General features: G+C 43.8%; 1 protein-coding gene across 1 annotated transcript in view; it reads left to right on the plus strand.

The window, feature by feature from the left end:
* LOC137432284 (SH3 and multiple ankyrin repeat domains protein 2) overlaps positions 1-16,929 on the plus strand; it is a 910,319-nt gene that overhangs the window by 514,321 nt on the left and 379,069 nt on the right. The window contains 1 exon segment of the mRNA XM_078782990.1: positions 4,671-4,781. Coding sequence (XP_078639116.1) covers positions 4,671-4,781 — 111 coding nt within the window.

Genomic DNA, 16,929 nt, shown 5'->3' on the forward strand with positions numbered 1-16,929 from the left:
CAAGTGAGTCTCCTTTTTTTTGGCTGGAAGTAACGAGCCAGTCATTTCCCCAATAATCCCAGTCTCCTGATGGAGAGTGGCACTGGCCTGGACATAGGACGGAGGAGACATGGTTCCTGGCTGGGTATGTAACACACAGCGTTAATTGTGAATGAATACACAAACAAGCAGATCAGTGTTATGTAACAAGAACAATGTAGTACCCTGAGGAACACCAGCATTTATAGTATGAGCAGGGAATGACCGTCTCTCATCTACCATAGAGATTTGGTGATTTGCAAGGAAGTCAGAAATGCATCAGTTCAACAAGGGAGTTAAAGAGGTCCATAGCAACATGGATCCACTCAATAACTTCCTTGGCAGCTTCAGATGCGTTGTGACAAAGGATTGAGTTCCAGTGAGATACCTGTTAGCAGTAACTGGATCAGGAATTCGAGTAGGAATTGAAAATAGCTGAGGTCATGTGACATAGCAAAGTTATATGCACTAACACCAGGAGCATCTGTGCTGTGAGGGTGGACTAAGCAATCTTTGTGATCAGCATTAAAGTCTCGAAAGACCATAATATCAGCAGTTGGGTGTCGACAAAGCACCACATCAATACTCTCAGCGATCGCATCGAAAATAGCACAATTGGACGATGATGGAGATCATTACAAACAATATAGATTGACAATGAATGGAATGTGCAAGTTCCAGGTGCAATTTTCTGCAATTTTCCTCATTTTCAGCTATTGCCTCAATGTCAGCATCTCCATACCAAATGGCAATTCGTTTTTCATGATGATGTTTTCCTGTTTGAAAATTTCTTTTTCTCCATGATGGAGACAAAATAATGGAATTTTGGGAGGGGGTCAGAAGCAGGGGAGGGGGTCATTTTATTATCCTTATTATTATTGCCTATTATAATTACTGTTACTTATGTTAGATCAGGTTATTGAAAAGATCAGACCTCGCCATTCAAAACTCCCGATAATAAAATTTACTTCCATAAGAGTGTTGGGGGTTGGGAGGGGGGTGAGGGGAGGGGAAGAGGGGGGGGGGGGCGCAAATTTTGCAAGTGACAAAACCCCTTGGGGAGTGGGGATATTGTTTGGTAATATCATTAATTACCTCCACCACCAAAGGTGGATGGAGGTTATGTTTTCACCCCTGTCTGATTGTTTGTTACTTGCCGGAAAAGATTCCGGCAAGTATGTTGGTTGGTTGGTCTGTCTGTGTCTGTCTGTTTGTCTGTCTGTCTGTCTGTCTGTCTGTTTGTGCGCTGTACTACGTCTACATCGTTACACATAGAATCGCCAAACTTTACACACATATTTGTCTTGCCCTGGAATAGACTGTGCCCAATTTTTAACTCTCTAGGCCCAAGGCCTCCATTATGACATCATAATTCGATAATTCGACAAGTACAAAACTTCATCCAATCAAGATGCAATTTCTTGAGCGCCATGTCGGCATAAACTGGTGGAGAAAAAAACAATGATGACGTCATCGGTCACATGGTTCGGCCGCCATCTTGGAAAAACCGAAAAACTTTGCACCTCTATATCTCCGAAAGTGCTGAATAGAAAAAATTGAGACATGGCTCATTGTAAAGAACTCTCCATGGGGAATAACATATGTTAATGATGATTCATAGTTGCCTCCATTATGACGTCATAATTCGACAAGTACAAAACTTCATCCGATCAAGATGAAATTTCTTCAGCATAATCTAGGAATAAATTAGTTTAGAAAACAAATAATGATGATGTCATCGGTCACCTGGTTCGGCCGCCATATTTTTAATTCCGGCAAGTCCTCGGTCTCTGACTGATTTCTAGTTTGTCTGTCTGTGTGTTTGTTTGTGAACAAGATATCTCAAAACGTTGTGGACGGATTTGGACTAAAATTTGCGGACAGGTAGTGTTTGTGACGAGGATGAAATGATTACATTTTGGTGAAGATCTGGATCCAGATACTAGAAATTTTAAAAATAATTCTTCACCATTGGGAGATCGGGCCAAAAACGATATATAGCAGGATATCTCAAAAAAGTTGTGGATGGATTCAGCCGAAACTTGGTGGACCGGTTGGGTGTGTGACGAGGACTAATCGATTCGATTTTGGTGAAGATCTGAATTTGGATTTGGGTGTGAGAATTATTTAAATTTTGAAGTGAATCTTCACCATTGAGAGATAGGGCTAAAACCAACATATAGCAGGATATCTCAAAAAGTTATGGATGGATTTGGACGAAACTTGTTGGACAGGTTGTGTGTGTGACAAGAAAGAATCGATTCAATTTTGGTTAGATCTGAATATGGATTCGGATGTGAGGATTGTTTAATTTTGTAAGTGATTCTTCACCATTGAGAGATCGGGCAAAAAGCAATATATAACATGATATTTAAAAAAGTTATGGACGACTTTTGACTAAACTTGATGGATGAGTTGGTTAGGTAACAAGAACAAGCCGATTAGATTTTGGTTCAGTTCCGAATCAGATCCGGCCTATCATTGGAATACAAAACATAAACTATTCAGCCTTGCGGAGGTATGCGCTCTACCGAGTGCCGTTCTAGTTTCTTTTGTAATGAGAATTGGCTTTGGAAAAATGCTATGAAAAACTCCTTGGAAGAACTATGCCATGATAAGCTATTTTAATAAATCAATCATTACAACCTCCCTGGTGTTGGGCTAGCGGCTAGGGTGCCAGCTTAGGATCCTAGGATCCTGGGTTCGTAATCCCGGTCGATCGTTGAATTAACGCCAGGGGGGTTGACTCAGCCTGTCATCCTTCCGAGGTCGGCAAATTGAGTACCAGTTCACTGGTAATTCCTTGTTTGTCGCAAAAAGGTGACAAAAAGGGTTGGCGGCAGGAAGGGCATCCGGCCGTAAAACATTGCTTCAAAAAGGGGACCCAAAAAACAACAACAACCACGGTCCCCGAAAAAGGCCAACCCCCGCTTGCGGGGAAAAATGGCCTCTAAAGGTTTCTTTCTTTTTTCTTAATCATTACAACCTCCATCATGTATCCATTAGTCCCCCTATAAAGTTTGGTTTTGATTGGACAAGTAAAAACCGAATGTATGGTCCGACAGATAAAGGTGGGCGCGATTCGGAAAATTTTAAGTCCGCTTACCGCTTATCCGCTCCGCCAGCCCGTGTAGTCCGATTCGCTTATCCGCTTCAGCGGCCGAAAATCTTAGTCCGCTTACCGCTTATCCGCTTATCCGCTTCGATTCGATTTTTTAAAAGCACTTCGACGTTTTTAAAGCGATTTTTGACGTTTCTAAAGGGAATTTAATGCTTTTTAAGCCTAAATAGCCATTTCTAACTACTACAAAGACAAACAAAGCTTTTAAGATCAAAAATATACATTTTTATTTAAATAAAATTTATTCAAAATTTATTGAAATAAAGTTTTCCACTCGACTCTACTCTACTCTACAGTTAATTTAAATATAATTTTAATATATGCAAGTTACATTAAAGAAAAATCAATTTGCCCGTCCTTTCTTTGACAAGAGAGTCTACTAGTCAACAGACCTGGCGCCGGCCATGTCCTGGAAGGACTTGTGGCGGCCGCGTCTGCTGCCGCCGTCGAGGGCCGCCTTGAGGTCGTTGTGCTGGGACTGCTGGTTTGCGTCGCTCGTGTGCCTGTCCCTGGCACTGCCGCTGGGTTGGAGAGTCAGAAATCTCTCCATCTTGACGTTATTGCCGCTCTAGCGTCCAATAAAATATTCAGTTTTCACTTATTATTCACTTAAATAAATATTCACAATTCTAGAGTAACGGCTCAGGCTAACAGCTGATTTGGCGAATCGCGATGCGCTTTAATTTTTCGGTAGTCCGCTTACGCTTATCCGCTTCGGTTTCCGGGGGTTGTTCTGATTCGCTTATCCGCTTCGAAAACGTTAGTCAGCTGCAGCGGATAAGCGGATAAGCGGACTTTCGAAGCGGACCGCCCACCTTTGCCGACAGACAGACACCAAATTGCGTATTTTAGTATGATGTTGCCTCTCTGTTTTAAATATTAAAACCAAAGCTAATTTTGGATTTTCGTTTTTACTTTTTAGATGTGGTAAAGTTAGTAAATGATGAATGAATGCGAAATCTGTTTTGTGGTGTATCCAAGCCGAGATTTTACTCCTCTTTCTGTTGACGAAGCTCGACAGCATCATGTCCCACTGACTCCCTGAGCCATCTTCCACCCCCTCCAGATCTGCGTGCACATGCTGCACTCATGCACCCCTCTGTCTGATGTCTTCCTGGTTCAGCTCGGGCTGACATATGTTCACATTCTGAACCCCACAATTTCACATTCTTGTTCATTCCATCAATTTTTGTTCGTTATACAATTTTCCCCATGGTGCAAGGATACCCCACAATTTCACATTTTTGTTCATTCCATCCATTTTTGTTAGTTATGCAATTTTCCCCATGGTGCAAGGATTGCACAGCTTGATACGATGAAGTAATTAGCTTGTAATGGCATCACAGCAACATTGAGCAGAAAAAAATGGCCAGATGTGTGATGTTGATATATTTTTGAGAATCGTTTTTTTTCTGATTTGATTCAATTGTAAATTTCAAAGGAAACTCTTTCACTGTCAGCTTTGTTTTTCTGGCTCCCTTTAATTAATTCTGCTTTCATCTTCTTCTGATGGTTGTTGTTTGCGCTGCAGTAATGAACATTGGCCAAGGGGGATTCTGGGAAGGCACAGTGAAGGGCCGCACTGGGTGGTTTCCTGCTGACTGCCTGGAGGAGGTCATCATTAGAAATGACTCAACACATGGTGAGGACATTCTTCTGTAAGCCATGAGAGCACATCGTAATACACACGGTGAGGAAATGCCATGCTTAATGGTGGTAATGACACTCCATCAGAAATGCAGGAGAGTCTACATATACCACGTCCACGCGTAGTAAGGGTGTACACTCCTTCATAAGTGCTAGTTGTCGAGTTGAGCCATTATTCCTCCATGTTGGATGAATGTATGACTTTACATGTGATGATGGGGACTATAGATAAATTTTGATGGTACACCTTGTCAACCACACCCACGATGAGGGCACCTAATAAGAGGATAGTAAGCACAACGTAACTCTCAATGTCTTTGGTCGAACAGCCTTCATATTACAAAATAAATATTTGGTTCAAAAATTAACACTTTGAAATGACTAAGGAATGGGATATCATCCCTGCAGTAGGCCTACAATGCATTCTTCATATGGCATGCATCAACTGCCCAAAACAGACTTGCAGTAATCAAAACTACAACCATAATGTATACAAGTACGTAATACGGTACTATAGTCCAGTCAAAGTAGTGGCTTGACCCACCACTAATTGCAACAGAATGTTTTTCACTGTTATGCATTTCAGGAATGTCCCCTAAACACCAAACTAAAAGTATACCAAAATATATTTGGTGGAAAGGCATCAAATTTGCATAATATGCAAATTAGCTGCCACCATAAGGACAAAATCAATTTTCCACAGTAATTCTGTATCTAAGTATCCAATCATGAGAAATTAAGTAGGTAGACCCATATTTTCAGGGTTGATGATTTTGAAAAGTTCATTTCTGGATAAATTACATGCACACAATTCAATGAAGTATGCAAATTAGATGCCACCGTTATTCAAAAAAACCCATTTCTGCCAGAACTCTATCTCTTGACCCAATCTTGACAAGTGAAATGTGTATACCCATATTTTCAAAATAAGGGAATATGATAAGTACATTTCTGGATGAATTACCAGTTCTTGGATGTCACTCGTCATTCTAGCTCCAGTCTTGATGAGTTAGCACAACTCAAACCTTTACACTCTCCACACATCCATGAGCAGTCAAGGCCATGCTTCTTGCATGTACATTTAGTGGTGCTGCACCCCACCGTGTAGTTACATCTGAAGATCTCAGTAAGTTTTGGTGGTGCTGGTGGCAGATGAGTTTGCACTGGGAGTAACTGACCCTCGCTGATCTTCCATCCCCATTCATCTGGTTTCAATTGTCCAACATTTCCTTTCCACTCCTGAATTTGGAAGTGCACTCTCAGACTATGAAACCTTGTAGCCGCAGATGTCGGTGGCAAGTTCTGGGCCTCAACATATTTGGTACTTTTCGCAACCTTCTCACAGAAACGCTTGTATCGTCGGATATCAATACTTTCATCTTGATTTCCATTGTACATGCATGCAAGGGCCTTCTCCCCTGCTGCAACTACATCATCCTTTGTTACATGTCCTTCCTGGGTGAACAGGTCGGCATGTTTCATGAAATGGACGTTGTTTTGGATGTTCTTCAGGGCAACAGCTTTGCCAATGCCATATGCACTGGATGTTGTGTCACAGCCAAGCAGGGTGTGTACAAATAGCATTCTGACACAGACATTCATTCCCAAGGTTGTCTTGGTCTTTTTGATGTTCCATACTTGACATTTCTTTGCATTAAGTTTTGGCCCGGGCTTGAAAAACATGTCCCTCCCTTGCATGTCGGCATGGTAGCAAAGAAGAATCAGTAGGTCTGTGTCGTCACCAACAAGAACTGCATCTATTGTCTTTGCAGATTCCACTGCAGTCTGGACAATCAGCGCATCAGCATCCCCCTTTGGCATGAATTGTGAGACATCCCACCTTCTCTAGGGAGTCACTTAGGAAGTCAATGATGCGTTGTTTGTTGATTGTGTTTGCTAGGAACTCATTCTTCTTCAGCTTCAGGACTGTTTGACCAGTGAAAGTGACATTTGGTCCTATGCAGCTTCCTACCCATCTCTGGTGTGTGGCATCCTTGATCGTGGGACCGTCCATCTCCGATGTGTGGCATCCTTGATCGTGGGACCGTCCTCGTAGCCGTCGAAGACAATTGTTGCCTTCCCATACCTGCTTATCACATAAGTAATATATATGTGAAATATACTTTCGAAAGTTTGCCCACGTGACCATGGCAGACGTTGCAGGAGGGCACCTCCATCAAGCACATAGTGGTCATCACCAGCTGGATCTGACTGATCATGTATAACAAGTTCCCAAATTGCATCACCAAGCGCTGGTTTATTTGGCTTCCTAGGAAGACCCGAGGGGTCGAAGGGTGCTGGAGGATGACTACAGAGCTCATACTTGAACAAAGATGCTGGATCTTCTTGTGTTTCACTCGTGGCAATTACGCTGAGTCGTTGGAAAAGCAACGAGGAGCAACCTGCACTGAGTCTCCATCAATGACAACAGCTGTCTTTGACCCAAGTGTGACTGCTTGTTTATTGTGTTGGAATGAATAGTCGTACACACTCTTCCCAACCATGGAATCTAGTACAGTTTGCCCCACAGATCTGGCGTTGTCAACATTCACTGTGTCATGTGCAGTAACGCCACTCACAATACCATGTAGAGATGGTTCACTGCTGAAAGGGTCCATTCCTTGAAGGCTCCGAGCAGTTCATATGCGTCTTATATATCATGTTGTTGTCCTGATTTGGAATTGTCCTTGTGCTGTTCACTGGTATCATAGGTCACACCTGTGAGCTCCTGCATGTCACAATTCACTTCAGCACAGGCCGGCATTGCCAGTAACCATATCAATCTCTGTATCTCGGTCATTCCTCTGCCTTTAGTTAAGCCACCACTGGTCTTCATGCTTTTCATGAGCGCTTGTTCTATCATGAGGTCGGTTGATAGGCCAGCCCAATAACGTTCACTTCTTCTGACGACATGAAATCCATTCATGAAACTCCTATACACTTCTGGGTGATTCTTGTCAAGTTGTTTCATCATTTGAAGGTACAATTATGCAGACTTGGTGTACAGATTGTGCCCTGATTCTGCAAAGTACGGAAGCATATCATGTACGGCCTGAAGGTGCAGCATCCAATTACCCATACGCTCAGCTTTATGAATTTCTGTAAGATCTTTACCATATCCATATATTGCAGCCAGAGGCATGCTGTTCGTAGATCATTCATAGAGTTATTTTCTTCCTTCAGCTTCTCAGAGATGCGCCTGAGAGCTTCTGAGGAGGACACCTCATTAGCAACGCTTGGATCTACCATTAAACTATCAAATAGTTCACCAGCTTCAAACAAGTCTTTGTTTTGTTCTTGAGCATTCTCCTCCTCCTCCTGGATGATGTTATCTTCCACATCCTGCTCAATCTGTTCATGTATCATGTGTGACTGCTCAGAAGGATTCTCTGCTGTTCCCTCCAGTTGGTCCATATCAGAATATGTATGCAGGGGGAGGTTGTATGCATTCGCCACCAGCATCGTATTGAGGGCAGCATCCACCAAGAGGTGTCCTCATGCAGCTCTTGAGATTGCCTTTCCGCTAAGCATATGCTTTACAGCATTTCCTGCATACACGACTTCAAAGACTTCTTGTAGACCGCTTCCAGCCATAAGATGTCCGATAGCACCTAAAAATCTCATTTCCATGTGAAGGCCTCCAAGTCTCAACACAATAGATTTTAAATCACCGTCATTGGGCTCTGATTCTATTATCATCAAGGCTTTCCACCACAGTGGTTGGTCAAATGTAATCACTGGAGTGATGTTGTAACCCTTGGATTGTTCACACACATAACTAAGTGTTGAGAAGGTACAGGACATATCGCTAGGATCCATGTCGATCAATAATTGCACAGTTGATTTACCAGGGTATCATCCGACGTCACTGATATTCTAGGTACAGTTTTACTATCCATTTTTCCTGGCGTAAAACTGGAAATGATTCCCATACCGTGAAATGTTCCAAAGCCATCCAGAGTTCTGATATTGTGATCAACATTGTCACCAACATGCTGAATAAACTCCCCTGGTCTGGATGCAGGCAACTCTGTCCCATGTGTGAAAGCGGAATTTTTCTCAAACTTCTGCACTTCAGAGTATGAACACCCAAAGCCATGTTTATGAAGGGTATCTACGATAAACCTTGAGGCAAAGTGATGGTGCAATTCAGTTTCAAGGCCAAACTGCAATGGAGCTAGAAGGATTCTTGGTCTGGTTGCTTGCATAATAGCTTGTCCTATTGATGCCACCTTTAAATCAACGTTTTGTCCAACAAATAAAACTTGTAGAAACGCCAACAGTAACTGTGGTATGAACTTCATTGCCTCCTCAGTCGAAGACATCTCTTCTCTAGTTGGATATGTATCCCTGGAGGTATCAACAGACTTGATGTCATCTATCTATAACTATCTATAATTCCAGTAATCTCTGTGTGTATGTGTGTGTGTCTGTGTGTGTGTTTGTCTGTGACCGCTGTTTCTCGACAACCACGGGTCCGATATACTTGAAACTTGCCAGGTATATTGCTGGGGACCCGAGGATGTGCCTTTTCAAGGTTTGAAATTAATCGGACAAGTGGTTCCCAAGGTATGGTCACCGTACTCGCAAGCCGTTCGCTTTGGCTTTGCGAATGGACCAAACCATTTCATGTAAATAGAGAGGGGGGGGGTTCTACCGTACTCGCAAGCCGTTCGCTTTGGCTTTGCGAATGGACCAAACCATTTCATGTAAATAGAGGGGGGGGGGGGTTCTGTGGTCGTTACTGCCACGTGGTTTCAAAGTTTTTTTTTGTTGCGCATGTTTTTTTGCACCCACGTACGGGCACGCCCTAGTCTCTCTATAATGCAAGCAATCTCTGTGTGTCTGTGTGTCTGTCTGTGTGTATGTCTGTGACTGCTGTTTCTCGACAACCACTGGTCTGATCTAGGTGAAACTTGCCAGGTATATTGCTGGGGACCTGCGGATGTGCCTTTTCAAGGTTTGCTATTAATTGGACAAGTGGTTACCAAGTTATGGCCATTTATTTAGCAAACACATACGTTTTGTACGTGAACGAAGGAACAGCGAAGGACGAGAGCGAAGGAACGGCGAAGGACGAGAGCGAAGACCGAAGGAACGATGAAAGTTTTAATTTTTCTTTGCACGTACGGTCAGGCTACAGCGAAGGAACCACGTGTGTTTGTTGTTTCTGCCTCGCGGTTTGAAAAATTGGCCATTAAAACTAATTTGCGATTAATCGTAACTGCGATATGCGAACTTCCGGACAGTGAGGACTTAAATTCCGGACTTAGGGATAGTGACGACTTACTGTCTCGATTGTATCTTACTACTATCTTACTATCTTATATATCTATACTATCTTATCTATCTTATCTATCTTATACTTACTGTCTATATACTTAGTCTATATTATAGATTGATTGTAGTTAAACACAATGCCCCAATCCATTCGTCGTTTACGACAGCTAAGGAACGAAACTGCGCGTCGTGCACGCGCAATGGAATCTGTCGAAGCACGAGCTGCTCGCCTGACACGCGACGCTACGCGCGTGACAAGGCGTCGTGCAGCTGAAACGGATGAAGAACGAGCCGCACGCCTAACACGCGACGCTACGTGCGTGACAAGGCGTCGTGCAGCTGAAACGGATGAAGAACGAGCTGCTCGCTTGGCAGAGTGCACTGAACGCGAGGCAACGCATCGTGCAGAAGAAACGGATGAAGAACGAGCTGCTCGCTTGACACGCGACGCTAGGCGCGTCACAAGGCGTCGTGCAGAACAAACGGATGAAGAACGAGCTGCTCGCTTGACACGTGACGCTACACGTGTGACAAGGCATCGCCTTTGACCGCTGCTTCTTTTGATACTTGCCAGGTATATTGCTGGGGACCTGAGGATGTGCCTTTTCACGGTTTGATATTAATCGGACAAGTGGTTACCAAGTTATGGCCATTTATTTAGCAAACACATACGTTTTTTGTTTGCACGTACGGCCACGCACATGAACGAAGGAACAGCGAAGGACGAGAGCGAAGGAACGGCGAAGGACGAGAGCGAAGACCGAAGGAACGATGAAAGTTTTAATTTTTTTTTTGCACGTACGGTCAAGCTACAGCGAAGGAACCGCGTGTGTGTTTGTTTTTTCTCTTCTCTTTGTGCTTTTCCTTGCGATGAAATTGCAAAATGGCAAAATATGTTGGCGCTAATTGAAGAATTGGCCATTAAAACTAATTTGCGATTAATCATAACTGCGATATGCGAACTTCCGGACAGTGAGGCCTTATTTTTGGTACGTACGTCAACGTACGTATGTCCACGTACTTACCTCCCCGCACGTACGGGCACGCACTAGTTCTTGATAAGTTTGGCAGCTGTGCATATTATTCGCATCATCTCTGTGTCTGAATCATCTCTCCTCTGTTCCTGATAAAACACATGCAGAATGTCAGCGGCTGTACTTCAAAATGTAACGACTATTGGGTTACCGTTCAACTCAGAGATGATGATTTTTTCACCGAAATGTTCCAGTAATTTACTTTTCATGTGTGTGAAGCTGTATGGCTCAAATGCTGAACCCAGGAGACAGGTCTCCATCTTCTTGATCAAGTCTGCAATGGTTATCTGTTCATCATCATTTTCCTCTAAGTACTTCGTAACCATAAGAAATGCTTCATACCATTCTGTTTCTTCTGGTCTACCAAGCTTTCATTTCTTGGTGCTGTCAACTGCGCCAGAGGAATATTGTTGTGGAAGCTGCTTTCTAGTCCTGAAGTTGACGCTGCAACTCTGATGGTAAACCGCATCAGCTGCAAAAAGGTCCTGAGCATAAGCAATCCTACCTGAAACTAACTTTGACCAGTCATCTTTCTTTTCTTCACACGTACGTAAGACTATTTTGGAAAGTTTCAGTTCTAACAGGGATGACGTCAAACCCATGTTTTCTTACACTCATATTTAGCTGGTTGACCACAGAACAAGCAATGTTTTTTTGAAACTGAACTGCGGGCTCTCTGAGCGAAGAACACAAAATGAAGGCGTTTCCTGTGCAGTTGCTCTTCTCTGTTCGCTGGCAATACTTCGTGGATTAATAAAAACCCTCCTGCATTCCTGGTGCACACACAGACCTTTTTTTAGTCCTTACACTGCTTCACCGTGCCGCACTTGCCTTATTAATACCTCACTTCTCTTTTCTCTTAGAATAACGGTCTTCTGGCCATCTTCTGAAATCTTGTGGCAGAAAACGCACTTGTCCATGTTCATCTGTAACATTACTCGGCCTTTAGATACTCTGCAATACAATAGAAACAATGCACATGATATGGCACTTTCCTATAAATGTAATGGTGACAGCTAATTTTCGTATTTCATGTAAATGTCTGGTGTTGGATTAGCGGTTTGGGTGCCGGCTTGGGATACTCTGATCCTGGGTTTGAATCCCTGTCGATCGCTGAATTAACGCCAGGGGGGTTGACTCGGCCTGTCATCCTTCTGAGGTCGGCAAATTGAGTACAAGTTTACTGGTAATTCCCTGTGTGTCGCAAGAGGCGACAAACAGGGTTGGCGGCAGGAAGGGCATCCAGCCATAAAACATTGCTTCAAAAAAAGGGGACCACGGTGCCCGAAAAGGCCAACACCTGCTCTGCGGGGAAAATAGCCTCGAAAGGTGGTTCTTTTATACAGACTTGGCATTTAATATGGAACTATTTTTTTTCTTGACTTGGGTTTACTTTCTGAACTCGGTATATCAATCTGGTGAGTTTCTTTTACACTTCGGTGACTTCTTTGTCAAAAGAACCATGTCACTGATTGTCTTTCGCAGCAAGAAGTCAATAACAGGATAATATCACAGGTGGCGTGACAAAATGTAAGGACAGGTACATTTGACGATTGGCTTCACAATCGGGTATATAAGGGTTGTATGGTTCTGTATTAGTGGAAAACAAATGCTGCACGTCTACAAAAGTTATTGCCGCTTCCTCTGGAGATGGTCCGTCAACTTGACAATGCTGTTTGTCATGGAGTGGTGGCTTTACGAAATTCCGGCATGAAACAGCATGCTATTGCTTGGCAGTATGGCATCACTCAAGGTCAGGTGTCAAAGATCCTGAAAGGAAATGCTCAGAGGGGTGTTCCTACTCCAATACCGAGGCCAGGACATCCACGCAGAATCACAAGGAGAGATGATCGCCAGCTGCACCGGTTAGTCTGCAATGGCCGTACCAAGTCAGCTAATCGGCTTAGGGCTGAGTGGCAGTAACTGACAAATGTGCCTGTATCCAGAAGGCTGGGCAACCAACGACTGGTTCAAGCAGGCTATCGTGCCAGGCGTCCCCTGACAAAGCCACGCCTGACCAGACAGCACAGCCAGCGCCGATTGCAATGGGCCAGAGAGCACCGTCAATGGCAGCCAGGACACTGGAATCACGTGACCTTCAGTGACGAGTCTAGATTTCTGGTCTGTCGTCAAGATGGCCGCGTCCGAGTATGCAAACAAGTGCATGAAGCCTACAACGAAGATTGTATAGTGCCAAGAGTCCAAGCTGGAGGTGGTGGGGTGACCGTTTGGGCTGCTTTTTATGCAGGGGGCAAAACTGACCTGGTTGTTCTGAATGGAAACCTGAACCAGTTCAAATACAGGGCCATTCTGGAAGAAACATTGCTTCCATTTGCTCGTGCAGCCTTTCGAGGAAACTTTGTCTTCCAAGATGACAATGCACGGCCTCATTGTGCTCGCATGATCCAACACTTTCTTGTTGACCGTGGTGTCGAGCATATGGAGTGGCCTGCCATGTCCCCAGATATGAATCCAATAGAGAACTTGTGGGCAGAATTAACTCGTCAAATCAACAACTTGGTCCAGCAGCCCACCACTGTGCATGAATTGCAGCAGGCTATTGTCACTGCATGGCAAGCGATTCCTGTCCAAACCTTGGCAAATCTCGTGAACAGCATGCCTCGACGTGTACGTGCTCTCCTGAATGCTCGTGGGGGTTACACGAAGTACTGACCTGTAATTTTACTGTCCGTAATCCCAGTCATGATTTAACTTTTGTTTTTGTTGAAAAAAAATTTGGCTCATGTGTAAAATAAAGAGAAATTTCTGGAAAACGTACAGAAGTTTAACACAGTACTGTCCGTGAATTGAGTTCGATATCAGTTTACATCACTTTCAAGAATGAATATGAATGAATGATCGTTTTAAGGACATTTTCCCCGCTAGAGCAGGGGTTAGCCTTGCGGGCCCCATGACAATCATGGTTCCCTGTTTGAGGCAATGTTTTTATGGCCGGATGCCCTTCCTGACGCCAACCCTTGGTCACGCTCTTACGATGCGCAGGGATACAGTGTACCTATTCTAAATCGGGGTACACACCGTGGTCATTCATCCCAGCAAGCTGGTACTCAATTTGCCGACCTCGGAAGGATGACAGGCTGAGTCAACCCCCCTGGCATTAATTCAGCGATCGACCGGGATTCGAACCCAGGATCCTAGGATCCCAAGCCAGCACCCTAACCGCTATGCCAACACCAGGCTTTCAAGGATCAATTTATTAGCTTCGAAATTTCAAATGTGTTTTTTGTTTCTTTTAAAGGTCACATTAACAAAATCTAGAATAATTTCAACATAATTCCAATGAACTTTCGGTTCTAAGTCATCTTGAAAAGTAAGTTCACCCCCACAAAAAAAATATTCCATATTAAATGCCAAGTCTGTATAAATGTATGCATATAATTAATCCAAAATGTTTCACTCGTATGTATACTCTACCCCTGAAAATTTGAGCCTCCTGGCCACCGCTAAACTCTTGCTATAGTAGAATATGCTCTTGTCAATGTTCATCAGTCACACCACAAACCCCTTAGATGCGGTACTCTGCAACAGAATCAAAAACATGCACATCGTTAAATAGCACTTTCATATAATGAGAATAGCTAATTGAATTTTTGCATAATTGGATGCATATAATTAATCCATAAATGTACTTATCATATTCCCTTATCTTGAAAATATGGGTATACACATTTCACTTGTCAAGATTGGGTCAAGAGATAGAGAGTTCTGGCAGAAATGTTTTTTTTGGAATAACGGTGGCATCTAATTTGCATACTTCATTGAATTGTATGCATATAATTGATCCAGAAATGAACTTTTCAAAATCATCAACCCTGAAATTCTGGGTCCACCTACTTAATTTCTCATGATTGGATACTTAGATACAGAATTACTGTGGAAAATTGATTTTTTCCTCATGGCAGCAGCTAATTCGCATATTACGCAAATTTGATGCCTTTCCACCAAATATATTTTGGTATACTTTTAGTATGGTGTTTATGGGACATTCCTGAAATGCATAGCAGTGAAAAACATTCTGTTGCAATTAGTGGTGCGTTGAGCCATAAAATTTGTTAGATTGACTGGACTATACTCTTGTCATGTGAGTTTGCTTTCTCGAAGATTAAACTCCATGTACTTGAACTTTCTGGAAGATTAACCTTTCCAGCCTTTGCAGCGTGACTTTCTTTGGTTGTATACGCCGCCATGGCTCATGGAAGAGCTAGAACACTGAAAGCAACAGGACGTAACAGGACAAAATGAACAGTAGAGAGGAGTGGGACACCAACCGTAAAGTTGATTGGCAAGATAGAGGGAGACTTGGACAAACAATGTGTGCGGTAGGAATGGGGGGAAAGAAGTGGATGCATGGGGTGGGTGGACAATATGGAGACTGTAAGATTTGTGACCATTTCTCAACATTTAGCAAATCCTGCTGTTGTTTTTTTAAATCATTTTTTTACGGCGTAGCCCATAGGGCAAAGCCGTCTAGAACAGTGTTTGTCCGTATGTATGTATGTATGTATGTATGTATGTCCCCTCAAACGTATACCAATCAGAGCTGAGGATCTGGTCACATGACAGGGTGATGTGATTACGTCTGATGTCATGACGGCGATAACGTGGCTCTCCACACTCCGGCATTTTGATTCCAATTTCGTTCATGCCGAACATATCGTCGAACCTGTCATACATCACAATCGCCATGCTCTACCTTTACGTTTTACATTCAGTGTGAAACACAAACAAACCGGTTGTTAAAATGATCATGAAATATCGAAAGCATAGACGATACGTCTCTTGCAACAAAACGGTATGTTTAGGCCTTCGGCTTCATGCCTCACCTTCGGACTGTTTCGGACAAATTAAGCCCCGGTTTCTTAATACTGTTATGTCAGTGGGGTAGGGCATATATAGATCCAGGTAGATCTGCATAGGTAGGTGCTCCGATGTCACGAAGAAGAAGAAGAACCATCTCGATGTACAGTAAGTCAGGGACCCGTCTAGCCCGTTTGTTCGGATTAAGGTGTATCTTCGTCCCCATTACGAGGAATGGGGCATGTTAAATAGTTGTAGGGATTATGCTAATTCCCGCGTGTGTGAAACCTGTGATCATTCCATTTGTCCCGTATGGCAATGCACTCATATACATTAGTTAGGCCCATTAGCGCACCACATTAATTAAATCCCCCTCACAATGACTGACCGGAAGAACAAACAGCATGCGACCGCGCACTTGGGCTGACAACACCGGCAGGGCAGCAAACATTGAACAGGCAGGCTGAGAGACACACCCATGATGGCTCGTGACTGGCCAGGGGGAGGGGCGAGCAACAACCAGAGCACCGATTGGAGAGTGGAGAAGATGAAGGACGTGCCACACTGATTGGCCATCAACAATGACATGCCACACGATAACGTAACACCAAAGGCGTGAGACGCTCGACCAATCACTGCGGAGGGCGCGAAACATTACCAACAAGTGACGCGCTCATTGGAGGAGAAGCACCGGCGACGTGCAGAAGGCGCGAAAGGCCACAAGGAAACGACGCACTGGTTGGAGGGGAAGAGAGCTGATGTCACGGGGCAGGCTGTAAAAACACTCGCTGGCCGACATCTTGGCTCTGCTCGTTTTGGCTTCCTTCCTGCCTGGACCTCCCTTCTGCCCGGGCTTCTCATTCTTGGATTCATCCTGCCCAGACCTCTCTCACCTTCTCTCCTGTTTGGACCTCTTCCCTTCTTACCTTTTCATTCCCGAATGGACTTTCGCTTGGTGGACGTTGGAAAGACTGTGGGGCGCCGACAATCATCCTCGCCTGGTGCCTGCGT

Source organism: Myxine glutinosa, chromosome 8, assembly GCF_964187855.1.
Source record: "Myxine glutinosa chromosome 8, kmMyxGlut1.1, whole genome shotgun sequence".
Classification (NCBI taxonomy): domain Eukaryota; kingdom Metazoa; phylum Chordata; class Myxini; order Myxiniformes; family Myxinidae; genus Myxine; species Myxine glutinosa.